We start from the raw sequence: 27,857 nt of genomic DNA, 5'->3' as shown, positions 1-27,857 counted from the left end.
CCCATCATCCTAAAACAATAAACATGATCCCTTAATTTAAATAATTATAATTACAAAAGACTGACAATTTTCTATCCCCCTTTTAAACTTAAGATACCCTTCATATTTCTCCATAGTGTTACTTGGTCTTTACACTTATTTATTAGCTGCATAACAAGTAAAGTAGTTAACGTAACCATTATTCTACTGCTAAAATCTTAGGCCCCTTATAATTTTTTACCATTCCAAATAATGCTTTAATGTCTATAACTGTTTCATACTATGGATTTGTTCTTTAGGAGAGATTCCAAAATGTAGGACAAACAAATCAAAGAGGATAAATCATACTATGGCCCTTAAAATCATTTAAAGATTGCTTTCAAAAAAGAATGGTCTCCACCAGAAACATTTAAGACTATACTGCATCAAACTCTCTCCACACAGGGTATTAAGTTTTCTGTTACTAACTAAATGGGCAAAAGATGATACACTTCACTGTTAATAACTGTTAAAATTTAAGAGCCTGTCCTTTTTTTCCCATAAATTTATTTTAATCTGTGTTCCTGTCAATAATGTAAGCCTATAAAGACAGTAATAATTAGCGATGTATAATTTTAGTCATGTTTGATTTTTGTAAACTATCTGAAAATGCAGAGACGTGCACAAAAATATCTAATTTCTAAAATCTCATACTAACAACTGTTAATATTCTGTCATATTTTATCCTAGTCTTTATTTTGTGAAGAAATAAAACATTACAAATAAAACCAGTATGCAATCCCACATCCTTAGAGGTAATCACTACCATGGTATATATCCTTCCAGCACATTCTTTTAAAATTCTTCTACAGATATTTGTACTTACCTGCAAAAAACACACACTGGTCTGTATGTTTTTAAGTAGTTTATAAATAATATCACACATATATATTTTCAACCTTGCTTTATTTACTGGACATTGCTTTTGCTACCTCTCTGTGTTGACTTACACCTAAATGCTGCATAACACTGGAAGCATATACTATTTCATGTATCCATTACCCCTATATGTAGATAAAGTTGTTGTTCACTATTGAAAACAATGCTACAATGAACAGCCTTATAGTTTTTGTCTTTGGCACATGTATGAGTTTCTCTAGAGCAGTAGTTCTTGAAGTGTGGTCCATGGACCCTAGAGGATTCCCAAGGTCCTTTCACAGGACTCTCAGAGTCAAACAATCTTCATAATACTAAGACACTATTTGCCTTTGTTCACTCTCACTCTCTCAGGAGTATACAATGGCATTGTATGCATTTTAAAGAAAATAACTGTATCTTCCAAAACAAACAAACAAAATAATTAGTATTATTAGATTTTTGCAAATCTCTTTATTTACTGACTTGATTTTTTGAAACATCATGCATTGGTCATTTGGAAAATATCAGTTCACTGAGTTATGCAGATCTTCCAAGTGTTGACACATTTCATTATACAGTATAAAAAAATCACATTCTTTCACATCACCACAGATCTCAAAAGAAAAGTTCTTTAGTATTAGGTGGTGGACAGAAATTTTCTAAAATTCTGCCTTGAAAGCCTGAATTCTGTCACTGGCATCAAATAGTGTTACAGCTGTTTTCTATAAAGTAACAGGCACACTTTGTTCATTTTTGAGAAAATGACTGTCAAATACACAAATCTGAATAAACAGTTTGTCTCTGAATAATTTTTTCAAGGAAAAACGGTATTCCGTGAAAAAAAATGGCTAGTTCAGCTTGCAACTCAAACAACTGCACAAATGCCTTTCCTTGAGTTAATCACTGTCCTCTGGTATCTGGTAAAAGTGCTTCCTTGTGTACTTCCTATTTTTGTCACGCAGAGTATGACAATGAAAGTACTCAAAGGTCAACACTCAGCAAAATTAATAATTTTTACTACTTAAGCAAGACATTCTTCAGTGAAGGGGCTCCTGGCTGGCTCAGTGTGTTAGGTTAAGCGACTGCCTTCAGCTCAGGTCATGATCTCAGGGTCCTGGGATCAAGCTCTACATCGGGCTCTCTACTCAGCAGGGAGTCTGCTTCTCCCTCTCCCTCTGCTCGTGCTCTCTCTCTCACACTTGCTCACTCTCTCTCTCAAATAAATAAATAAAATCTTAAAAAAAAAAAAAAAGACATTCTTCGGTGAAACTACTGCTTTTTGTTTGTTTCACTGTGTGTGGCACTGAAAAACATGACGGTTACTAGTATAGTCTGGGGCCACTGCTGCCCAGATCTGTGCTAAGGCACTGGCAGTTTTACCCACCATTGTTTTTGTACCACTTAGTACAAATGTCAAACCATGAAAAGGGCAAATTCATATCCCACTATTAGGAAAACAGTTTTGACCTCCATAACCCATGAAAGGGTATCAGGGACCCCAGAGTTCCACAGAGCACATTTTGAAAAACTGCTATTAGGTTAGCCCTGAGTTTCTAAACCAATTATTGTATACATTCACCCAATCCAAGCCTAGAAAAGAAACTGTTTCAAGGGGATTCTTGAGGGAAGAGGTTTGCTTTTCTTTTCAGAATAAGCTATAAGGTTGTACAAACTATTCACTTTAAAACGGTTAATGGTGTAAGTGGATTATACTTTAAAATGGTTATTTTGTTATGTGAATTTTATCTCAAAAAACAAAAAAAGAATAAGACACAGGAAAATATGTTCTCTCTCATTTTGTATACAGCTGTGCAAAGATATGTGGCCAAAGTGGTTATACAATCTCACTACCAGTCAAAATAATTCTTATGATACAACTGTAGTAAATATCTTAGTACATATATCCTTCCACGCTGGTGCTTTTATTTCTGCAGGGTAATTTTCCAGGGGTAGACAGATAGATCAGAGTGATTTTGCACATTTACTTAAAAAACATTCTGAAGTACTATAGGGGTGCCTGGGTGTATCGGTCAGTTGGGTGGCCAACTCTTGATTTTGGCTCAGGTCATGATCTCAGGTGCTGGAATCGAGCCCCACATCAGCTCAGCAGGGAGTCTCCTTGAGGATTCTCTCTCTCTCTCTTCCTCTACCCCTCCCCCCTGCTCACATGCTCTAAAACAAAGAAATAAATCCTTAAAAATATTTACGAGAATGGTATCATACTGTACATATTCTTTTGCATCTTGCTCTTCTATAAAAACCAATATTATGATTTTTGATAAAGATCTACTGCTATAACTATTCAATATGGTAGCCACAGCTCCATGTAGCTATTTAAATTAAAATTTCAGTTTCTCAGTTGCACTAGCCATGTTTTAAATACCGAAAACTATATGCGACTAGTAGCTACTGTATTGGACAGCACAAATACAGAACGTTAATAATAATTTCAGAAATCTCTATTGAACAGTGATGATATGTAATGCATTCATTTCCTGCAGTATTGTACTTTCTTGCAGAAATATGCTTTGTTTCATCTATTCTCTTAATGAAAGAATTAAGCTGTTTCCATTTCCCCCATACATGTGTGAAAACTTCTCTACTATATATACCAAGACACAGAACTGCTGATTCACAGATTATATGTGTTGTCAGCATAACCAGATATAGTCAAAATGCTCCTAAGTGGTTACACCAATCACCATTTCCACAGGTACAGAGATCTCAGGTGACAAAACTGGAGACTTAAAAGGCTTCCAACTCAGTCTCTCCCTCAAACCATTTGCCTATTCTTAAGCAGCACAGACAGAAGGCTAAGGAGCTACACACCAGAAACCTCTCAGCAGCAGGGTAGAAATCCCCACAGTCTTTTGTGCTGGTTTACCTGGCTTTCAACTGAAATCCCTGGAAAGTTACAACCTAGGGTCAATGCAAAGCAGAAGCAGACTGAGGCCTGCCAACTCTGCAACCCAACACTAACCCAGCTTAGTTCCTGAATGGATTTAAGTGAATTGCTGAGCACTCTAACAGCACAGCAGAGGGAAAAAATAAGTCCTCTCTGGTGGGGGAGATAACATCATCTGGAGCCTTTGTAGTTATTTATACGGTATCCAGCATTTAATAAAAAATTACTATAAGAGGGGCGCCTGGGTGGCTCAGTCGTTAAGCGTCTGCCTTCAGCTCAGGTCATGATTCCAGGTCCTGGGATCGAGCCCCACATCGGGCTCCCTGCTCAGCGGGAAGCCTGCTTCTCCCTCTCCCACTCCCCCTGCTTGTATTCCCTCTCTCGCTGGGTCTCTGTCAAATAAATAAAATCTTTAAAAAAAAAATTAAGAGATTCTTAATAATAGATAACAAACTGAGGGTTGATGGAGGGAGGTGGGTGGGAGTGGGCTAGAAGGGGGATGGGTATGAAGGAGGGCGCTTGTCGTGTTGAGCCCTGGGTGTTATATGTAAGTGATGAATCACTGTACTCCTGAAACCAATATTGCACTGTATGCTACTAATTAGAATTTAAATTAAAAAATGAAAAAAACTATTTAGACATGCAAAGAAAAAGAAATCATATGATAACAGAAAATATAAAGAGAAAACAGTAGCAGACACACAGATGTCCAAATAGCTAGTTAGCAGACAAGAAAGCTAAAATGACTATGAATGTGTTCAAAAAAATATGGGAAAAAATAGAAAAATTGATAAAAAGGTAAACAAAGAATTAAAATCTATAAAAAAGATGGAGTGCCTATGTGGATCAGTCAGTTAACCGTCTCACTCTTGGTTTCAGCTCAGGTCATGATCTCAGGGTTCTGAGATCAAGTTCCGCGTTGGGCTCCATGCTCAGTGCCTTGTAACAGGTCAATAAGGGAAAAGAAAACTAGAATCCACTGAATACTTACCAGGCACTGTGAAACACATTTTACACATGTTACCTCATTTTAATCCTCACAACCACCATATGAAGTAATATCTTACTCATACAGATGAGGAAATTAAGTCTCAGAGAGTTACTTAAACTTGACCATTATTACAGAGCTGCAAGTGACAAAACTGGAATTCAGATAACAGCTAACATTCACTGAGCATTTACCACTGTGCCAAGATCTACTGTAAATTTATTATATGTATTAACTCATTTATTCCTCCCAACAACCAACTTTCTTGAAGGAGAAAACTAGGGCTGAATTAGTATGTTATCATTATTATCCTCGGTTTAAAATAAAGAAACTGAGGCACAGAGAAGTCAAGTAACTTGTCCAAGGTTATGAAACTAATAATTGGTAGATTTAGAATTTTAACCCAGACAACTTGACTCTGGAGCTTGAATTCTTAACCACCAAACCATGTTATCTCTCCAGGATTCCAACCTGAGGTGTTTCTGAGTTCACTGAGCCAAAATATTACTCAATTTGTAATGAGTATGTCCTGAAAGTCTATTCAGGAAAATAGTGACTAAAAAATTAATCCAAATAGACTCTTTTACAAATATCTTAATTTTTTAAATATGCGTTTTTTAAAGATTTTATTATTTGTTTGTTTGGTTTGTTTGTTTGTCAGAGAGAGATAGAGAGAGCGAGAGAGGGAGAGAGGGAACACAAGCAGGCAGAGGGAGAAGCAGGTTCCCTGCTGAACAGGGAGCCCCACGCGGGACTCGATCCCAGGACCCTGGGATCATAGCCGAAGGCAGACGCTTAACCGACTGAGCCACAGGCTTCCCTAAATATGCATTTCAAATACTATTTTATTTAACAAAGGAAGGCAGGTTTGACTCTATATTGTATTAAGTTAGCAGTGACACAAAATCAGAAATATAGCAGACTACCAAGCAGTTTCTATAATTATAGTAGTATAGGCAAAGACAGTGGTAAATATCAACTAAATCTCATTTAAGATGATAGTAAGAAAAAGAGATTAGGCAAAATAATAGATTCCACCATCTAATTTGCCTTAGGAGAAATTCTCTTAAAGAGTGTTTTTTTCTAACATACCTTCTCTTGCTGCAACCTTAAAAGCAAACCGCGCTGTTTCTTCCGAAGTGGGGGCATTTTATCATCTTCTCCTTTGTCTCGTAGATGTCTGCAAATATTTCACATTGAGACAAAGAGTAGATTAAATTTCTATTATAACGTCAAGAATTCTCTACCACTAAAAAGTCTCTAAAACAATTTAACATTTTCAAACGTGGAAAACATGCAGCAAAGCCTACCCCACCAAATATTTTATTGCATGTATAATATATGCAAACTCTAGACTGTGTCCTTTAAAGATAAAATTGCTTTGAGAAATTTACAACACAGTAAAGGAATTAAGTATTAAATAACAATATGAGAGTCAGTTAGCTGATAAAAGAGAAATGCAAAGAGAATGTTATGAGTAGGAGATCTGAACAGCAACAGGATTCAAAGACGACTGCCATACTTCTAGGTTAAGAAACTGGGTTGGTCAAATCAAATTAAATTAAATGAGGAAACAAAAACATCTTTAAAGACAAGCATTTCCTTTCAATTAAAGAAGAAATTGGAAAGCGAAAACTATGTTCATTGAAACAACTTACTTTTTCTGATGCTCTAGCCAGGCTAATTCAGCCTTAGTTTTCTCCTTCAAGGCTTTCTCACGGAGACGCAAGAGTGAAGACTGGTGAGCCGCCCTCATTTCCTCTTCTTTCATATACTGTCGAACCATCTCCATAGTAAATTTAGAAAAACTATCTTGTCCTCCTGAGAATGGCATGCTCAGCTCCTAAAGTGGAGATTTTATTTCAAGTTTATCATTATCTAAGCCTCTGGAACTTAATTAACATTGTTAAAAGAGGCATGCACTTATAAAAGTAAGCTGTGTATATAAAAAGGCTGCTGACCATGTCAGAGAACACTCCTCAAAAAAAGGCACATGAGAGGGCGTAACATTCATCAGCTAATTTATTCAGCCGGTGAAATTTGAACAAACAACTACATAAGCCAGGTACTGTCCCAGGGGCATAAAGCCCAGTAAGAATTGTCCCTGTTGTCCAAAAGGCTAACAATTTAGCAAGATGATATAAACTTTTAAACTGGAATAAAGTGTTATAAGAGTGAAGCAAATGAAACACTAGAGACATAACACTGGCTCCAATCCTCAAGGGCTTTCTGAATTACCCCAAGGAGTAAGTCTGTGTTCTACTTTGTAAGGAAAGCGAAGCCAGATTCTATAGCAAAAATATAATATAAAACTGCTATCTTAGGAAAATCATTCTGGTAGATGACAACTGAGTTCAAGTACAAAATGTATGGTCATCTCTTTGAGAGAACGCATCCACGACTACGTATGAAGTACTCTCCACAGGTAAACCACAGCACACCTTGGCAGAAGACAGTGTTGCCTTTTCTGGAGAGGCTTCATCGTCAGAGTCATCATGATGGCCTCTCTTCTTTTCCATGTTAAATCTGCGATGACTCTCAGAAGGTAGTAAAGATCGAAATGATTTTTCTTCTATTTCATCTTCTGTCATAGATTCATCAAATTTCAGGGAATATTCTGTTGCAATAGAAGTGGAATCTAAAAGAATTTGGAACAAGTAGATTTTATCATTATAAAAGTTTTCATCAATTAGTAGCCCCTGCTGCCTCTTTATGGGACAATCTAACATAAATTCATAGAATTGATCAGTATGGAATAATAAAAATTCACTGATCTAAAAATACTAGTACAAGAAATATGGTAAAAGTGTAATACACTTTACATATAAAGAGCTCTTACAAACCAATGAGAAAACTACTAATAATCCTATAGAAAAATGAGAAACAGTCATGATCAAATGCTTCACGAAGAAAACATAAATGGCCAAAATAAAGTAAAAAAAAAAAAGTTTAACATTATTAGCAGTCAAAGAAATGCAAATCAAAATTTTTTTAGAACTCATCAATACCATGGGAATTTAAAACACGATCGCTCTTTTAGTTTGGTTCTTGTGTGCCTTTGACATGCACGCCTCACCTCCAATCCTTTTCTTATTTGGACAGCCTTACTTTCTAGTACTATAAGATATTCCAGGTTCATTTTGTATTTTCCCTGCCCAGTCCTAGAATCAGTCGTTTCTCCAAGAGCTCTAATTTCTTTCATTGGAGAATATTTAGAAACCACAATTATGGGCACTGGTTATTCTTTGTTTTTTTTTTTTTTTTAAAGATTTTATTTATTTGAGAGAGAGCAGAGTGAGAGAGAGCACGAGAGGGGGATGGAGGGGCAGAGGGAGAAGGAAAGCAGGCTCCCCGCTGAGCAGGGAGCCCGACATGGGGCTCAATCCCAGGACCCCAGGATCATGACCTGAGTCAAAGGCAGACACTTAACCAACTGAGCTACCCAGGCACCCCGGCACTGGGTTATTCTTGTTACTACTAGAGCATCAGTTTCTTTCCTCTGTCAGTGGACAGAGCTAGATAATGTATGCATGTATACTAACCCATGTACACACACACACACACACACACACACAGAGTAGATCCGTATCCATCCATCCAAAGATGGATTCATACTGATGTCACTGACTCTAATCCAGCACCTTAGGGTTCATTCTAGTCTTCCTTTCTTGTGTATCTAATATCCTTCTCCACCACTGAGAAACCCGGCTCCTACCATCCAACATCAATTTACTTATTTGTTCAACCCCATACATACTAAGAACTGTTTACCTGTATCCCTGTGAAAAGCTCATTTACCAATTAGAATACAGTGTTTATATACTGCTCTTTTTATATTTAGGCTTACAATTTCTACTCAAAAATGCCATTTTCCAAGTTTACTTAGGTCAGCTCCTTTTTCTTCCACCCTCTTCAGTGTGCTTATGCCATACATTTGTAATACAGTTAGATTCATTTGTCATAGACTACATTCCATTCTAGGATCTCCCAGCATCCTGGTTGATGTGTGTGTTTAGTTTGCACATGTTAAAGTTTACTCTTTGGGAAATACAGCTCTAGGGTTCTGATAAATGCACAGCATCAGTCAGTACATAAAGAACCATACAGGACATCCCTTACATAAGTTGTTTCACACTAAAAGTTCTCCTGTGCATCCCCTTTGTAGTTTAACCACTTCCTCTTTTACCTAACAGTTGAGAACCATTAATCTGTTTTCCTTCCCTAAAGTTTTGCCTATTCCAGAATGTCATATAAATGGAATCATACACTATGTAACCTTTTGGGGCTTGCTTCTTTCACTTAGTAAAATTCACTTAAAATTCATCCATTATGTTGCATGAATCAATAGCCTGTTCCTTTTAATCGCTGAATAGTAGTATTCCATTGTACAGATCTACCAGTTTGCTTATCCATTCTCTTCATAAGACATTTGGTGGCTTCCAGTTGAAAAATGATGCTATGAACATTAGTGTATAGGCTTTTGTGAGGACCTAAGTTTTCAACTCGTTTGCCTAGGCATGTGATTGCTGGATCATTAGAAGATACTGTGAAAACGTCTTACAAAGTAACTGTACCATTTTGCATTCTCATCAGCAATGAATTCAAGTTCCTGTTGCTCTGCATCCTTGCCGTCACCACTTTGTTGTCAGCTTTCTGGGTTTTAGCCATTCTAATAGGCATGTTGTAGTATCTCATTGTGATTTTAATTTTAATTTCCCTAACAATACATGATATTGAACACCCTTCCTAAGTCTATTTGCCATTTGTATAGTTTCTTCAGTAAAGTGTCTGTTCAGATCTTATGCACATTTTTTAATAGGGTTGTTGATTTTTTTGTTGTTGAGTCTTAAGAGTCCTTTATATAATTCTGGATGTAAGTCCTTTATCCAATATGTGATTAACAAATATTTTTAACAGTCTGTGGCTTCTCTTTTCAATTCTCTTAACAGTGTTTTTCACAGAGCAGTTTTTTAATTTTAACAAAGCATAACTTATCAGTTTTTTCTTTCACAGATTGTACTTCTGGTGTTGTATCTAAGAAGTCACTGCTAAACAAAAGGTGACCTGGATTTTCTTCTCTTTTCTTCTACATACAGGTTTTTAAAATGGTGTAGTTTCTTTGGATCTTGGTTGTCCTGTGAGTTTTAGTTGCCTCAGTCTCTCCAGACTCCCAACTCCACTTATTCCACTCGGGAAGACTACTGGAACTCCATGCCGTGCGGCCTGGAGACTCCCTTCAGGCAGTAAGCTGGAGCAGTCATAGTGCTCACCTCATCTGCTTTTCATATATCATGAATCAGTAGCATTCATTGCCTGATATTCAATGTCTTAAAAAACAGTTATTTCATATGTTTTGTTTGGTATTTGTTTTAGGAGGGAGGGTAAATCTGATCCTGTTCCTCCATTGTGGCCAGAAGTAGAAGTCCAAGTAGTTCAATTTTATATTGTTTAAAGAAGTGAAATATATCAAAAAGTCATGGTTCATGACATTTCAGATTAGTCACTTGACAATGATAAATTTGCAGTTATTGGAGCCAGGCACCACTGCAAACAACTTGAGAACAACATTAAACAAGTCACGGATGATTACTATTTACTCCTTCTGAGACTCAAAGACACTTTCAATAAATAAACTTGTCTTCACTGTTTTAATTACAAGCACTATTATTAAGATAAAATTTTGCAGAGATTAAATTCATCCTGTAGGAGAAAATTAACAGATAATTTCTTTATTGTTTTCCTATATCCTTTATTTATCTCATTATGTAGAAGTTATTATTAAGTCTGATCCTAGAATGAATTTCAGTAGTTTTTAATCCAGCAATCCATAAAACATTTTTGAAAACATTCTGAAAAACATTCATCAATCAGTATAAAAATATGAGCATGCCTCTCGATATTTAACACCAATGTATTAGTCTGCACGGGCTACCATAACAGAACACCACAAGCTGCTGACTTAAACAACAGAAATTTATTTCCTCACACTTCTGGAGGGGTTGAATCCAAGATCAAGGTGCTGACAGGGTGGTTTCTGGTGAGACCGCTCTCCTTGGCTTGTAGGCTGATGCCTTCTGTGTCCTCACAAGACCTTTTCTCTATGCATGTGCACTGCTGAGGTCTTTTCCTCTTCATACAAGGACACAGGTCCTATGGATTAGAGGCCCACCCTTCTGACCTCCTTTAACCTTAGTTACCTCCTTATACAGTCACACTAGAAGTTAGAATTTTACCGTATCAATATTGAGGATATACAATTTATTCCACCCTCTCATTCCCCAAAATTGATTCCTTCTTGTACACAAAATACATTCATCTCATCCTAACAGTCCCAAAAGTCTTAACCCATTCCAGCACCAACTACAAGTCTAAAGTATCATCTAAATATCATTTAAATCGGGTATCAGTGTGACTCGAGGTGTGATTCATCCTGAGGCAAAATTCCTTTTTAGTTGCAAACCTGTGAAACAAGACCAGATATGTGCCTCCAAAATACAATAGTGGGACAGGCATAAAATAGACAATCCCATTCCAAAAGAGAGAAATCAGAAAGGGGTGATAGGTCTCAAGCCAGTCCAAGACCTAGCAGGGCAAATTCCATTAGCTCTAAAGGCTGAAGAATGGTCCTCTTTGGAAGGATGTTCTGCCCTCCGGCCCACTGGGGTGGCCTTGCCTTCTCAACCCTGTGTGGTAGCACCATCCCCTCAGCCACTGGCAGTGCTTTGCTCCTGAGGCCGTAAGCCAGGGCAATCTGGACAACTGAAACCAAGGAAGTGGCCCCACGCTCTGAAATCAGTGAGGGAGCCTTGCCATTTGGGCTTGTAGGCCTGGGCCTGTGGTGGCGGTGGCTGCCCTGCTGATCTCGGGGTCATTCTTCCCTTTTTTGGAAGGATAAGGCATGTTCACAGCCTAGCTCTACTGTCTCATCTGGTAGAATCCCAAAAAGTTTATCCCATCTCTGTGCTCTTTCGTCCAAATTGGCAGTGCCTCTGCCGGTATAATCCCATCTCTACTATTACTGGCTTCTGCTGAGATGGCTGCTTAGATCCATGGATAATCTTTTTACGGAGTGATTGTCAGGTCATATCCTTGGTGTTCTGTCCACAACATGCTTTTTCATTTTTCACAACATGGATGGCCTGAGAATTTTCCAAATCTTCAAGTTCTGGTTCCTTTTCGTTTAACAATTCCTTCAATTTATCTCTCCTCTCATATTTTACTAAAAGCAATAAGGAGAAACCAAGGCCATGCCTTCAACACTTTGCTCAGAAATCCCCTTGGCTAACTATCCATGTTCATCACTTTTAACTTCCACTTTCCACAAAACACTAGAAACACAGTTCAGCCAAATTCTTTCTCAGTTTAGAACAAGGACTGACCTTCTTCCAGTTTCCAATAATATATTCCTAATTTCCATCTCCATCAGACTTTATCAGAATCATTTTTAACCATATTTTAATCATTTTAACCATCCATATTCCTGCCAACAGGATCTGCAAGGCAATGGGGGTTTTTCTAGCATGTACCTCAACACTCTTCTAGTCTCTATTCATTACCCAGTTCTAAAGCCACTTCCACATATTTGGCATTTGTTATAGGAACACCCCACTTGTGCATAACAAGATCTATATTCATTAGCCAGGTGGTATTAATTAATTACTTCTGGGTAACAAGATCTCTATTGTTAATTATTCATTAAATATAGACTACTATACCCATAAATTACATTCATTATAAAATTTACAAACAAATTTAAAGGATGAGAAAAAAATCATTATTTAAACATCTTCTTTCCCTTTAAAGACTGTCTTGCCCATCCTGCTCTGAAGACTACAGTTCTCAAGGCCATCAATGAAATACACTGCTTAAGAGCCAGTCATTTAAAAAAAATTCTTAAAGGTGTCATTTGTTGCCAAATTCTGTTTTCTTAATTATACTGTCTACTACCCATGATTTGATAAGGATACACCTACGATCTAGAAAGAACTAATGAATTTTAATCTAGTTGCTATATCTAATGTTATCATTATTTATAAGAAATTGTATCCTTATATTGCTTAAAATTTAAAGTTCTAATAACGTATTCTCTTTTTTATGATTATGTTATATATTGATGATAGGATAAAAGTAATTTTTTTGAATATCTATTTTCCATTCACATGTATGCTCTCCTAGGTTTAGTTTTGCCTCCCCTTAGGATCACGACACACAATCGTGTTTAAAATACTGGCAAGGGTTACTGGCATAATGTATAGCTTTGAAATAGTTTCACCTGGATACACTTAATATCAGATTCAAATACACACACACACACACAACCATGTTCTAATTATATTAACTAGCTCAGTCACAAATATGTCAAAGGGTTCTGGAAGCCTCCCAAACAAATAACTGTATATACAAACGCAAGGAACGTTACCTTTCTCATCAGGAAGAGATGGCACACTGTCACTTCGTAAAGAATCATCCACAGCAGTCTGAACCTGTTCATCAATAGAACTCTCCATCTTTTCACCATGAAGCTTCCTCTCATTTTCCTTAGAAGATGGAACTGAAGGGCTTTCTTGACGGCTGCTACCACTACTACTTCTGTTTATAGATATTATGGAAACAAACAAAAAAGAAAAAGGGTGATAAAATAAGGTTCATAAATTCAAAGTAAATTTATTTGGCAAGGGGAATGTGCCTCATGATCAAGATATGAAATGATGAAACAAGTAACATAAAACATAAAATGCTAAGTAGACAGAAGTCTGAGAAGAAACAGTTGTAGAAAAGAGGAAGGTTTCACTCTTAAATAGCCATGATAAGTAAGCACTATTCTCAGGCTACCACTTCCCCTTTTCCTTTCATTTAAAAATCAAAATACTAGGAAAAGGGACTTCTATTTGGCTGTTTCAACTCCCTTACTTTTCATCAACATCACAACTTATCAAAATCTACTTCAATCCCAACTACTCTACTGAAATTGTCCTTTCAACCTCTACCTAAACTTGAATTCCCAAATCCAATGGATAATTTTTCTGCAACATTATACGGTGTTGATCTCTACCTCCTTCTTTAAAAGCTAAAGCAAATGTAGTAAAATGTTAACATCAGGATAAAAAAATATTTAGGAACTCTGTATTATTCTTGCAACATTTCTGTAAGCTTGAAATTAAATCAAAATTAAATGTTAAATAAAAGACCTTCCTTCCTTACACTCCTTGTTCTACTCTCACCTGCTTTTCTATCTCCCAAACCAGTTTGTTTCTTTTATATCATTTGAATTTTCCTGGCTTTCCTTAAAATGATGGTGATTCCCAGTGTTTTGTTTTTGGTCTCTTTCTCTTTTATGCTACATACTGTCCCTTGGCAATCTTATGCATCGCTGTAATTTTAAGTAGTATCATTTAGATTGAGCCTTAAACCTACACCAACTACTTTTGCCCTTCCCCTGACTTTAAGCCTCAAGTTTCCAAATGCTTAGTGAACTTGTTTTCTCTTTTTTCTTTTCTTTTTTTTTATTATGTTCAGTTAGCCAACATATAGTATATCATTAGTTTTTGATATAGTGTTCAATGATTCATTAGCTGCGTATAAGGTCAGTGTTTTTCTTCCTCCCCCTTTGCTTTCCTTAGTTTATTCATTCATTTAAATATATATAGAGAGAGTGAGCCAATCACAAGCCATGTTTTGAGATCCACTCCATAAGCGATCTCCTCTTCTGAAATGCCCTTCCTTCCCTGTCTTCCTATTTAAGGCTGTTCTGCCTCCTTGATTTAAGACTCAGTTCAAGTATCATTTCTGCAAAGTGCCTGCGGATACCTTCTCCCACTCCCAAGGAAGGTTTGGTCACTTTTCTGTGTTTATACTGTTTTATTTTGTATGCTTCTATGATAGTATTTATCAGAATATTGTGCAATTATTTGTCTGGTTTAATAAACGTTTTGGAAAGTATAAACCATATAATACAGCTATAAGGTAAAAGATATAATGCAGGAGAGAGCAAGTGCTTTGGAGTCAAAAGAATATGGAATTAATCTCAATTATTCCACTTAACAGTTATGTGCCAATGATTCACTAGGTAAACATGTAGTAAACTGTCTACTGTGTGCTAGGTATTTTGCTAAGTTCTGGGGATAGCAGTATAGACAGTCCTCACTAGGATGGCCATAATAAAAAAGAGAGACAATAACAAATGTTGGTGAGGATGTAAAAATAATTTTATATTTTTATGGGAATGTGAAGTGGAGCAGCTGTTTTGGAAAAGTGTGGCAATTTTCCAAAAAATTAAACAGAGTTATTATATGACCCAGCAATCCCTCTTCTAAGTGTATACCCAAAAGAAATGAAAACCTATGTTCACACAAAAACTTGTACATAAATGTATGTAGCAGCACTATTCATAATAGTCAAAAAGTAGAAGCAATCCAATGTCCATCAACTGATGGTAAATAAAATGTGGGATATCCATGCAAAAGAGTATTATTTGGCCATATAAAGGAATAACATACTAATATGTGATAGATGAACCTTAAAAACATTATGCTAAGTCAAAAAACCAGTCATAAAGGACCATACATTGTATGATGCCATTTATATGAAATGTCCAAAATAGACAAATCCACAGAGAACAGAAATAAAAAGTAGATTAGTAGTTGCCAGAAGATGAAGAAGAGAGGGCATAAGAAATGACTGCTAATGGGTAGAGGCCTTTTTTTGGGGGTGATGAAAATGAAGACCTCAAAGAATTTCTAGTGTAGTCCATAACTGAAAAGTAAAGGAACAGGAGATAGAAGTTGGTAAAGGCTCTAAGAGTTATATATGGAGTATTACAGGAGAACATAGAAGGGATATCTAAAACAGACTATGGGTAACACCGACTCAGAGGGGAGCAAAAGGAAACTAAATGAAATAGACCACCAAAACAGTAGTCTAGAAAGAAGGTGTATCTTGGAAGAGTCCAAGATGGCAGAGGAATAGGAGACCTTAGCTTTATCTGGGCCCAGGAATTCAGCCAGATAGCTACTAAATCATTCTGAACACCTGTGAACTCAACCGGAGATCTAAGAAAATAGCTACAACTCCACAAATAGAAAAGTGACCACTTTCTGCAAGAATGACAAGATGGAAAAACTCACCTCAAAAAAGAACAAGAGGCAGTACTGACTTCCAGGGACCTAATCAATATGGATATAAGTAAGATGTTGGAACTGGTGTTCAGAATAATGATTATAAAGGTACGAGCTGGGCTTGAAAAGAGCATAGAAAACACTAGAGAATCTCTATCTGGAGAAATAAAAAAACTAAAATCTAATCAAGTTGAAATAAAAAAGACTATTAAGGAAATGCAATAAAAAATGGAGGCTCTAACTGCTAGGATAAATTAGGCAGAAGAGAGAATTTGTGATACAGAAGACAAAATGATGGAGAATAAAGAAGCTGAGAAAAAGAGAGATAAACAACTACTGGATCACGAGGGGAGAATTTGAGAGATAAGGCATACCATAAAGCGAAACAATATTAGAATAATTGGGATCGCAGAAGAAGAGGAAAGGGGGAGGCAGAAAGCATATTGGAGCAAATTATAGGAAGGAACTTCCCTAATCTGGGGAAGGAAACAGGCATTCAAGTCCAGGAGACACAGAGAACCCCCCTCAAAATCAATAAAAATAGGTCAACACCTCAACATATAATAGTGAAACTTGCAAATCTCAGAGACAAAGAGAAAATCCTGAGAGCAGCTCAGAACAAGAGGTCCATTACCTACAAGGGTAAAACATTAGACTGGAAGCAGACCTATCCACAGAGACCTGGCAGGCCAGAAAGGACTGGCATGATATATTCAGGTTGCTAAATGAGAAAAATATGCAACCAAGAATACTTTATCCAGCAAGGCTGTCATTCAGAATGGAAGGAGAGATAAAAAGCTTCCAGAACAAAGAGAAACTAAAAGAATTTGTGATCACTAAACCAGCCCTGCAAGAAATATTAAAGGGGAACCTTTAAGTGAAGAGGGAGCCCAAAAGTAACATAACCAGAAAGGAACAGAGACAATATACAGAAACAGTGATTTTACAGGTAAGACAATGGCACTAAATTCGTATCTTTCAATAGTTACTCTGAATGTAAATGGGCATTCAAAAGACACAGGCTATCAGATTGGCTAAAAAAAGCAAGACCCATCAATATGTTGTCTACAAGAGGCTCATTTTAGACCCAAAGACACCTGCAGATTGAAAGTGAGGGGGTGGAAAACCGTTTATCATGCTAATGGACATCAAAAGAAAGCTAGGGTAGCAATCCTTATACTGACAAATTAGATTTTAAACCAAAGACTGTAATAAAAGGTGAAGGACACTATATCATAATTAAAGGGTCTATCCAACAAGAAGATCTAACAATTTTAAATATTTATGCCCTTAAAATGGGAGCAGCCAATTAAACTAATAACAAAATTAAAGAAGCATATTGATATTAACAATAATAGTAGGGGACTTTAACACCCCACTCACTGCAATGGACAGATCATCTAAGCAGAAGATCAACAAGGAAACAAGGGCTGCGAATGACACACTGGACCAGATGGACTTCACAGATAATATTCAGAGCATTCCATCCTAAAGCAAGAGAATACACATTCTTCTGAGCGCACATGGAACATTCTCCAGGATAGATCACATACTAGGTCACAAATCAGGTCTCAACCAGTACCAAAAGATTGGGATCATTCCCTGCATATTTTCAGACCATGATGCTTTGAACTGGAACTTAATCACAAGAGGAAAGTTGGAAAGAACTCAAATACATGGAGGTTAAAGAGCATCCTACTAAAGAATGAATGGGTCAACCAGGAAATTAAAGAAGAATTTAAAAAATTCATGGAAACAAATGAAAATGAAAACACAACTATTCAAAACCTGTGGGATGGAGCAAAGGCGGTTCTAAGAGGGAAGTATATAGCACTACAAGCCTTTCTCAAGGAACAAGAAAAGTCTCAAATACACAACCTAATCCTACAACTAAAGAAGCTGGAGAAAGAACAGCAAATAAAGCCTAAATCCAGCAGGAAAAGAGAATTAATAAAGATTACAGCAGAAATCAATGAAATAGAAACCAAAAGAACAGTAGAACAGATCAACAAAAGTAGGAGCTGGTTCTTTCAAAGAATTAATAAAACTGAAAAACCCCTGGCCAGACTTATAAAAAAGAAAAGAGAAAGGACTCAAATAAACAAAATCATAAATGAAAGAGGAGATCACAACCAACACCAAAGAAATACAATTAAATAAGAACATATTATGAGCAATTATATGCCAACAAATTAGGCAATCTGGAAGAAATGGCTGCATTCCCAGAGACGTATAAACTACCAAAACTGAAACAGGAAGAAAGAAAAAACCTGAACAGACCCATAAGCAGCAAGGAAATTGAAGCAATAATCAAAAATCTCCCAACAAGAGTTCAGGGCCCAATGGCTTCCCCAGGGAATTCTACCAAACATTTAAAGAAGAATTAATACCTATTCTTCTGAAGCTGTTTCAAACAACAGAAATGAAAGGAAAACTTCCAAACTCGTTCTATGAGGCCAGCATTACCTTGTTCCCAAAACCAGACAAAGACCCCATCAAAAAGGAGAATTACAGACCAATATCCCTGATGAACATGGATGCAAAAATTCTCACCAAGATACTAGCCAATAGGACCCAACAGTACATTAAAAGGATTATTCACCACGACCAAGTGGGATTTATCCCTGGGCTGCAAGGTTGGTTCAACATCCGCAAATTAATCAATGTGATACACTACATTAATAAAAGAAAGGACGAGAACCATATGATCCTCTCAATAGATGTAGAAAAAGCATTTAACAAAGTACAGCATCTTTTCTTGATTAAAACTCTTCACAGTGTAGGAATAGAGGGAACATAGCTCAATATCATAAAAGCCATCTATGAAAACCCCATAGCAAGCATCATTCTCAGTGCGGAAAAACTGAGAGCTTTTCCCCTAAGGTCATGAACACGGCAGGGATGTCCACTACACTGTTGTTCAACATAGTACTAGAAGTCCTAGCCTCAGCAATCAGACAACAAAAAGAAATAAAAGACATCCAAATTGGCAAAGAAGAAGTCAAACTCTCACTCTCTGCACATGACATGATACTCTTATGTGGAAAACCCAAAAGACCCACCCCAAAATTGCTAAAACTCATACAGGAATTCAGCAAAGTGGCAGGATATAAAATCAATCCACAGAAATCAGTTGCATTTCTATACACTAACAATGAGACAGAAGAAAGAAATTAAGGAGTCAATCCCATTTACAATTGCACCCAAAACCTTAAGATACCCAGGAATAAACCTAACCAAAGAGACAAAGGGTATGTATTTGGAATACTATAGAACACTCATGAAAGAAATTAAGACACAAAGAAATGGAAAAACCTTCCATGCTCATGGACTGGAAGAACAAATATTCTTAAAATGTCTATGCTACCTAGAGCAATCTATATATTCAATGCAATCCCTATCAAAATACCATCAACTTTTTCACAGAGCTGGAATAAATAATCCTAGAATTTGTTTGGAACCAGAAAAGACCCCAAATAGCCAAAGGAATGTTGAAAAGGAAAGCCAAAGCTGGTGGCATCACAATGCCAGACTTCAAGCTAAAACAGACACAAAGATCAAGGGAACAGGATAGAGAACCCAGAAATGGACCCTCAACTCTGGTCAACTTATCTTCAACAAAGCAGGAAAGAATATCCAATGGAAAAAAGACAGTCTCTTCAACAAATGGCGTTGGGAAAATTGGACAGCCACATGCAGAAGATTGAAACTGGACCATTTCCTTACACCACACACAAAAATAGACTCAAAATGGATGAAAGACCTAAATGTGAGATATCAAAATTCTAGAGGAGAACACAGGTAGCAACCTCTTCGACCTCGGCCGCAGCAACTTCTTGGACACATCACCAAAGGCCAGGGAAGCAAGGGCAAAAATGAACTACTGGGACTTCATCAAGATAAAAAAGCTTTTGTACAGCAAAGGAAACAGTCAACAAAACCAAACGACAACTGACAGAATGGGAGAAGATATTTGCAAGTGTCTTATCACATAAAGGGCTGGTATCCAAAATCTATAAAGAACTTATCAAACTCAACACCTAAAGAACAAATAATCCAATCAAGAAATGGGCAGAAGACATAAACAGACATTTCTCCAAAGACATACAAATGGCCAACAGACACATGAAAAAATGCTCAACATCACTCAGGATCAGAGAAATACAAATCAAAACCACAATGAGATACCACCTCACACCAGTCAGAACGGCTAAAATTAACAAGTCAGGAAATGACAGATGTTGGCGAGGATGCGGAGAAAGGGGAACCCTCCTACACTGTTGGTGGGAATGCAAGCTGGTGCAGCCACTCTGGAAAACAGTATGGAAGTTCCTCAAAAAGTTGAAAATAGAGCTACCCTATGACCCAGCAATTGCACTACCAGGTATTTACCCCAAAGACACAATTGTAGGGATCCGAAGGGGTACGTGCACTCCGATGTTTATAGCAGCAATGTCCACAATACCCAAACTATGGAAAGGGCCCAAATGTCCATCAAGGGATGAATGGATAAAGGAAATGTATATACATACAATGGAACACTACTCAGCCATCAAAAAAAAAAAGAAAGAAAGAAATCTTGCCATTTGTAAGGACATGGATGGAACTAGAAGGTATTATGCTAAGTGAAATAAGTCAATCAGAGAAAGACAATTATCATATGATCTCACTCATATGTGGAATTTAAGAAACAAAACAGAGGATCATAGGAGAAGAGAGGGAAAAATGAAACAAGATGAAATCAGAAAGGGATACAAACCATAAGAGACTCTCAAGCATAGAAGACAAACTGAGGGTTGCTGGAGGGGAGGTGGGTGGGGGGATGGGGTAACTGGGTGATGGACATTAAAGAGGGCATGTGATGTAATGAGTACTGGGTATTATATGAGTGATGAATCACTAAACTCTAAATCTGAAATAGTACATTATGTGTTAATTAATTGAATTTAAATTTAAAAAATAGAAGGTATATCATATGTAATGGCACAAAAGAGAGAGAGAGCATGGCTCTTTTATTAGAGAATTACATTAGAGTAGTTATAATTAGTGGAATATGATAAGAGGGGAAATGCCAAGAGACAGGGCTAGAGATGGACCAAAGCCTCAATAATAAATGCTCTACTCCACTCAAGTGAGTGGCTCTAAAGGAATACTGAAGGTTTCAAACAGGTAACAAATTGGCTGCAAATTTTAGAAAAATCACTCTAGTTACCAAGTAGTTAGTGAAGAGATTGGGGAATGGTTTGGGAAGAGACTGGGATAACTATGAGGAATCCCCTGTAATGACCCAGCTGACAGCCTCAATGAACCGTCAGTGAAGGTCAAATGAAAGTCACATAGTTCCAGAGATATAGTAGGTACTTAATACCCCACACTGTTTTTTAGTCTCATGATTTAATTTTTTAAATGAGGTTTTACTTTGACAATGTAGGTATCCTACCTCTAAGAATGCTGGAAAAGGAGCTTCGAAAATCTTCTAATCCAAGGATAGAACCATAATTGAAAACTACAGATGTTAATACCATGCAAGAACCAATGACAAAGTATTTGATCTTCTTTTATAATTATAACAATTAGTACATACAGTAATGTCAAGAAATATGGATGTTAGCAAAGCAATGCCCAATAAACATAGGCCTTGGAGCCAGATAAACCAAGGTTCAATTCCTTGGTGTGCTACTATCTATGTGACCTTAGGTGAGTTTCTTAGCAACTCCATGAGCCTCTGTTCCCTACTATAAAAAGAGGACAATATCTGTCTTGGAAGGTTGTCGTGAAGATTAAATGCAGGAAAAAGAAATTGACACGGAGCTTATACAAGGCAGGCTCTCAAGGAATGGTAGTTACATTATTACATAGAACAACTATTTTATAAATCAGCTAGTCAAATAGGGGAAAGTCAGAACTTTGAAGGGAAGACACTATTTTATTTAAAGAAATGAGATTAAGAAGTAAAAAAAGAAAGCAATGTCTAAGCCATTTATCACACTTTACTAAATCAAAGTGTTTTCACCTTCGATCATGGTTCTTGTATCTTGAAGACTCAGAATAACTATCAAATGAAGGGGAATACTTCTGATGCTTTGAGTCAAGGGTCCCTTCTTTACTCTGAGAGAGTGAAACAGATTGACTTTTCCTGCAAAGAGAATAAAAACTGATTAAACATTTAAAGTCTCTTATAAGAGAAGGATTTTAAATGTCATTTAATATTGAGATAAAATCTTGAATAAATAGAAATTATGAAATAGCTATAACAAAGTATTTAAGAAAGACATTCACTCATAGAAAAGAGTATCTTTTGCTTTATGAGAAATAAACACATATCACCCGAAGTATCAATAAATGTGAATAAGGACTTAAATCTATGAATTCGAGACAGTTGAAATGTGATGTAAAAATATACACACAAACATGATCACAACACCCAGGCTGCCTAAGAAACTAATGACTTTTCATTGTTCCTAGAATAAACTCCAAAATCCGCAAGGTCTGCAGTGTCCTACCATAATCTGATCCCTGCATCATCTCCTACCATTCTCCCCTTTGTTCTCTGCCTCCAGTCACATTCTTCCCTCATTTTCTCTTCCTACTGACCTGCCTATTCTTTATCTAATCACAGACTCCTTTTCATCCATTAGATCTCACCATAAGCTTTCCTTCCACAGGAAAACCTTCTCTGATGTTGCTGTACCCCCAGGCTATTCAAATTCCTTTGTTATATGTCTCAGGGTATATGTTCTTTTCTCTCATAATATTTGTCTCAGTTTGTAAGTGTTCCTTCACTTAAGTGAATATCTGATTACAATATCTACCTTCCCCACTACACTGTATGCCCATAACTATATTCCCAGTACCCACAACAGTGCCTGGGACAGAGGAGATACTCATTGCATATTAGCTGAACGACTGAATATTAACCTATCCGTTTCAGCTCTGGTCCTCAGCTGTTTCACAAAGTCTGGAGCATGCTGTCGGTGGTGGTCGTATAGCGTTGCCAGGGGAGCTCCTGAAGCAGTGATGGCATCTGAGATATGAGTTCGAGTCAACTCTGCCATCTAAATAAGAACACACACAAGGCAAAAGTAGATATGAAAAAAAAAAAAATCACAGAAAACTGAGAAGGAGCACAGTGTCTTTGAAAGATCACTGGATTAAGACCAAATAAATTCTGCCATTAATAGGTAAAACACTGTGGGCAAGTCATTTAGATTTTTTAAGTCTCAACAGCTTCCTTATAAAAATAAAGAGTTGGATGGACCACAAGATTTCTAAGGTTTCATCTAGCTATAGCAACCTATGAATTAAAGCAAAATCTTCAAGTCATATAATAAGCCATAATAAACCAAAAATAAATCTTTTTTTTTTTTTTTTAAGATTTTATTTATTTATTTGACAGAGAGAGACAGCGAGAGAGGGAACACAAGCAGGGGGAGTGGGAAAGGGAGAAGCAGGCTTCCCGCTGAGCAGGGAGCCCGATGCGAGGCTCGATCCCAGGACCCTGGATCATGACCTGAGCTGAAGGCAGTCACTTAACCAACTGAGCCACCCAGGCACCCCACCAAAAATAAATCTTAAGAATCAACTGAATTACTACTTCCTATATCTGTTTTCTGACTTAAAATGTGAGGTATTTTCCCTACTCTTCGCCACTACTGCAACTCCTGCATGTATTATTCATTTGGTGTTCATTCAATCACTGCCTTGACAACTTGGAAGTGTTTTTGAAATCTTTGCTAATGTTGTCTAAAATTTTCTTAAAAGAATCTACACTTATTGGCACAATCCCATAGTACCCAACCCAGTAGGTTCCTGACTTTTTAATATTAATAACAGAATCATTTCACAAACAATCCTAAATTGTACCAGCTAAAATAAACTGAAACTACAGCTATAGATTATGATATTCCATATACAGACAACAGTAAAACTATTTCTGGCTTTATCCTTGGTACAGTAAAAGACAAGACACTAACATCACTGTAGGTGAAAAGGAATCATCTTCATAAAAGCAGATCAGTGGCTTCCTGGGACTGAAGTTGGGGACTGACTGGATAGGGGCATGAAGAAACTTTTTAGTGTTGGAAATACAGTTATCTCTGAACAGCATGGGTGTTAGGGGTGCCAATCCACAAGCAGCCGAAATCCGTGGATAACTTCTATTTCCCCCAAAACGGAACTACTAAATAGCCTACTGTTGATTGGAAGCCTTATCCATAACATAAAGTTGATTAACACGTATCTTATACATTTTATGTATTTTATACTGTATTATTATAATAAAGTAGGCTAGAGAAAAGAAAATGTTATTAAGAAAATCCTAAGGAAGAAAAATTACATTTATAGTACTGTACTGTATTTGTCAAAAAAAACTGAGCACGTAAGCAGACCCTCACAGTTTCAACCCATGTTGTTCAAGATTCAACTGTATTCTATTTCTTGATTATGGTGGTGTTTATAGGGATGGACAGATAGATAAGACACAGAAATATGTAGATATAGATACATATATCTGATTAGATACCTATATCTATATATTCGTCAAAACTCATCAAATAATATACTTAAAATGGATATATTTTATTGTCTGTAAATTACACATCAATAAAATCAACACATTTTTAAAAAGCTTACTCAAGGGCAGACATTAAGAGTTCTCCATTTTTTCTGCCTCTGTATCACTCACACGTACAACATACTGCAATAAATGATGCCTCCTAATTCAATAATGTATGGCTCCCACTGAAAGTCACCAATCAAAAGTACGTATTTGCTAGATGTTAGAAACTCCTAAGACCAAATCTATTCAGACTGACTAAAAAGAAAAGGGTTTCTCAATGGCCTTACTTCACAGATTTGGCGAGCCGCATCTGTGGTGAGGCGAGCAGTGTCTGCTTGGTGAGCGGCTATTTTACAAGTTGCTTCCTGCAGGACCTCAGTTACTTCCCTTTGTGATTTGACCACCTGCTGTATGGATTCTGCATGGACCTGAAAATAAAAGGGAGTAAAAAAGAGAACTTCTGTTATGTCTCAGTCTCTCCCCACCCCAAGTGTTTCATGGCTCAAATGCCTTGTAAAACAAAACACTTGACTATCATCTGGATTTCATGTCTTAAAATCTAGAGTTTAGAGTCTTAAAATTACTGCTGGAGTTTAATTTTTAATTCCACCATTCATGAGCTGATGTTTCTTTAGGCAAGTAACTACTATGTACCTCAGCTTCCACTTCTCTAAATTGGGGATAAATCTTGACTAACTTAACTCACAGGATTGCTACAAGAGTCAAATGACATGAAATTAACCCATAATGCCATAATGTACTAAAGCATTATTGTATCTTTTCTTTTTTACTCCTATATAATTAAAAGAATACCAAAGTGATTTCAAAGATACAAATTTAGATTTAAAGAACCAGTGCCTGCTGCAAACATAAGTACCTGAGCTGCTTTGTTTCGGGTTTCTTCTAACTGTCTCTGACACTCCAAAGCCTCTTGTTCAGCCTTCAATTTCAAAAGGGCCAAGTCTCTTTCGTGGCGTTGCTGCTGTGCCTTCAAAAAAAAAAAATGATCAACTATTAATTCTAAAATACTAAACCATTTTAACACAGTGACGATATTACCCGTAATACTATTTTCCTAACGTAATATTTTTTGAAGCAACCAATTAGAATGTAAAGACAGCAAACAGGGTAGTCCTAAATAGTTTATCAAAATATTTAATGACCACCTACCATGTGTCAAATAATGCAATAACATAAAAAATTTCCAAGGCATACAGGACTAAGAACTCATACCAAAAAGCTAGTTTTAAAGCAAAAGCTATAGTACCCAACTCTTTAAAAGAGATTAAAATGTCCTATGTGTAAAAATAAAGATAACAGAATTTTAGGATTCCTTTATTTTGGCTTTACAGGAGTAGTTTCATGAAAATATTGCCCCAGAAAAGGTCTCCTTCTCGCCAGGACCCTTTCTTTCCACTATTTCATACAACACTATCAATCAGTTTATATTTTTTCACTTCTTCTGGAATAGTGCTAAATACAGATTTTCTAAAGGTGGAAAGCCTGTGTATAAAGTTATATAATGCCCTGTACAAATCTGGAAGCCCAGAATTATAATGTATCCCTAAAATGGTAGAAAATCTCAGTACTATTTTGGATTTCAAGGTAATGGCCACTACAATGGGGCCAATTTCCCCAATCCAGTGATTTTTAACCAAGTTGTTACCAGTCCGTCTCCAGTCTCCATCAAAGAGGCTTGGAAATGTCTGGGGAGTTTTTGCTGTCATGATGACTGGACAGCATTACTGTTATTTATTGGGAGAGGTGCAAGAATGCTCAACTCCTTGAAAAGTATGGGACAGTTCCACACAAAGAACAGTCTTTAAGTATTTTGGGAAGAACAAATGCAAAACAAAATTGAGAAAAAATTATTTACAACAGCATCAGGAGACATAAAATATTTAGGAATAAATTTAAAAATGTATAAGGTCTCTACACTGAAAAATACATTGCAGAGAGAAATATTTTTAAAACCTAAATAGAAAGAGGTATGATGCTCACAAATTAGAAAATGACATACTGTTAAGATGTAAATTCTCTCCCCAAAGTGACTGACAGATTCAATGCCAGTCATATCAAAATCAGTAAAAATAAAAAACCAGGCCTTTTTTTTTTTTTGTAGAAGCTGACAAACTAATTCTAAAAGTTATATAGAAATGCAAAAACCTAGAATAGCCAAAACCGCCTTGAGAAAGAACAAAGCTGAAATAATTACACCTTGATGTCATGACTCACTCTAAAGACATAGTAAAACAGTACGGCACTGGTGTTAAGGATAGACAAATAGATCAATGGAAAAGAAGAGAGTCCAGAAATAGACCTCCATATAAGTGATTACTTAACTGTTGACAAAGGTGCCAAGGTAATTTAAGTCTTTTTAAGAAAATGGTGACGGAACAACTGAAAATCCAGATGGAGGAAAAGATGAACTTTGGTCCCTCTTCACACTCCATAAGTAACTAGATGGCTCACACAATATAAAAGCCAAAACTATAAAGTTTTTTAGAAAAACATAAAAGAATATCTTTGTTAAAGTATCTTAACATCTTAGGGTAGGCAAAGATCTCTTAGAAAACAAAAGGCACTACCATAAAAGAAAAAAATTAAAAACTAGATTTCATTAAAATGAAAATATTCTGCACTTAAAAAGATAGTTTAAAAATGAAAAGACAAAAAATTTTTTAAAAAAATTAACAGGCAAGCTAAGCACTGGGAAACAGTATTTGAAATATATCTAAAAAGGACTTGTTTCTAGGATATATAAAGAACTTCTACAACAATAAATAAGATATACAACCCTATTATGTGAAATAGGCAAAAAATCTGGACATTCACAAAAGATGATGTAAGAATCGTCAATAAATAAACAAAAAGATTATTAACCTCATCAGTCATAAAAGAAATGCAAATTAAAACCACAATGAGATACTATTTCATAGTCACTAGAATGCCTAGAATACCAATGACAACAAAAATGTGGAGCAACTGGGACTCTCATAGATTGCTGTATGAGTATAAGATAATACAACAACTTTGGAAAACAGTATAGCAGTTTCATATAAAATTAAGTATATACTTTTACTTGACCCAAGCAATTACACTCCTGGGTATTAAAGCAAGAAAAATGAAAACATATGCTGAATACAGAGTTGTAAAAAATATTCATAACAGGAATATTTTAATAGACAAAAACTGGAAAAAATACAAATGTACATCAAGAGGAGAAAGGATAAACAAATTATGTTATATTGATCAATGGAATATTACTCAGCAAAAAAGCAACATGAACAAAACAACAGATACAACAACATGGATGAATCTTAAAAACATTATACCACATAAAATAAGCTAAACACAACAGAGTACAAAGTATATTTCCATTTATATGAAGTTCTAGAACAGGCAAAAATAAACTGT

General features: G+C 36.4%; 1 protein-coding gene across 1 annotated transcript in view; it reads right to left on the bottom strand.

The window, feature by feature from the left end:
- The window catches only part of CEP350 (centrosomal protein 350), a 131,849-nt gene that overhangs the window by 58,834 nt on the left and 45,158 nt on the right, over positions 1–27,857 (bottom strand). The window contains exons 17-24 of the mRNA XM_044915927.1: positions 25,318–25,428; positions 24,728–24,868; positions 22,802–22,938; positions 21,897–22,019; positions 13,189–13,358; positions 7,211–7,407; positions 6,428–6,612; positions 5,862–5,949 (exon numbers count right to left, since the gene is read on the bottom strand). Of these exons, the coding sequence (XP_044771862.1) occupies positions 5,862–5,949; positions 6,428–6,612; positions 7,211–7,407; positions 13,189–13,358; positions 21,897–22,019; positions 22,802–22,938; positions 24,728–24,868; positions 25,318–25,428 (1,152 nt within the window). The remainder of the gene's footprint in view (positions 1–5,861; positions 5,950–6,427; positions 6,613–7,210; positions 7,408–13,188; positions 13,359–21,896; positions 22,020–22,801; positions 22,939–24,727; positions 24,869–25,317; positions 25,429–27,857) is intronic.

Source organism: Neomonachus schauinslandi, chromosome 6, assembly GCF_002201575.2.
Source record: "Neomonachus schauinslandi chromosome 6, ASM220157v2, whole genome shotgun sequence".
In the NCBI taxonomy this organism is placed as follows: Eukaryota; Metazoa; Chordata; class Mammalia; order Carnivora; family Phocidae; genus Neomonachus; species Neomonachus schauinslandi.
This window is presented reverse-complemented; position numbering and strand designations above follow the sequence as displayed.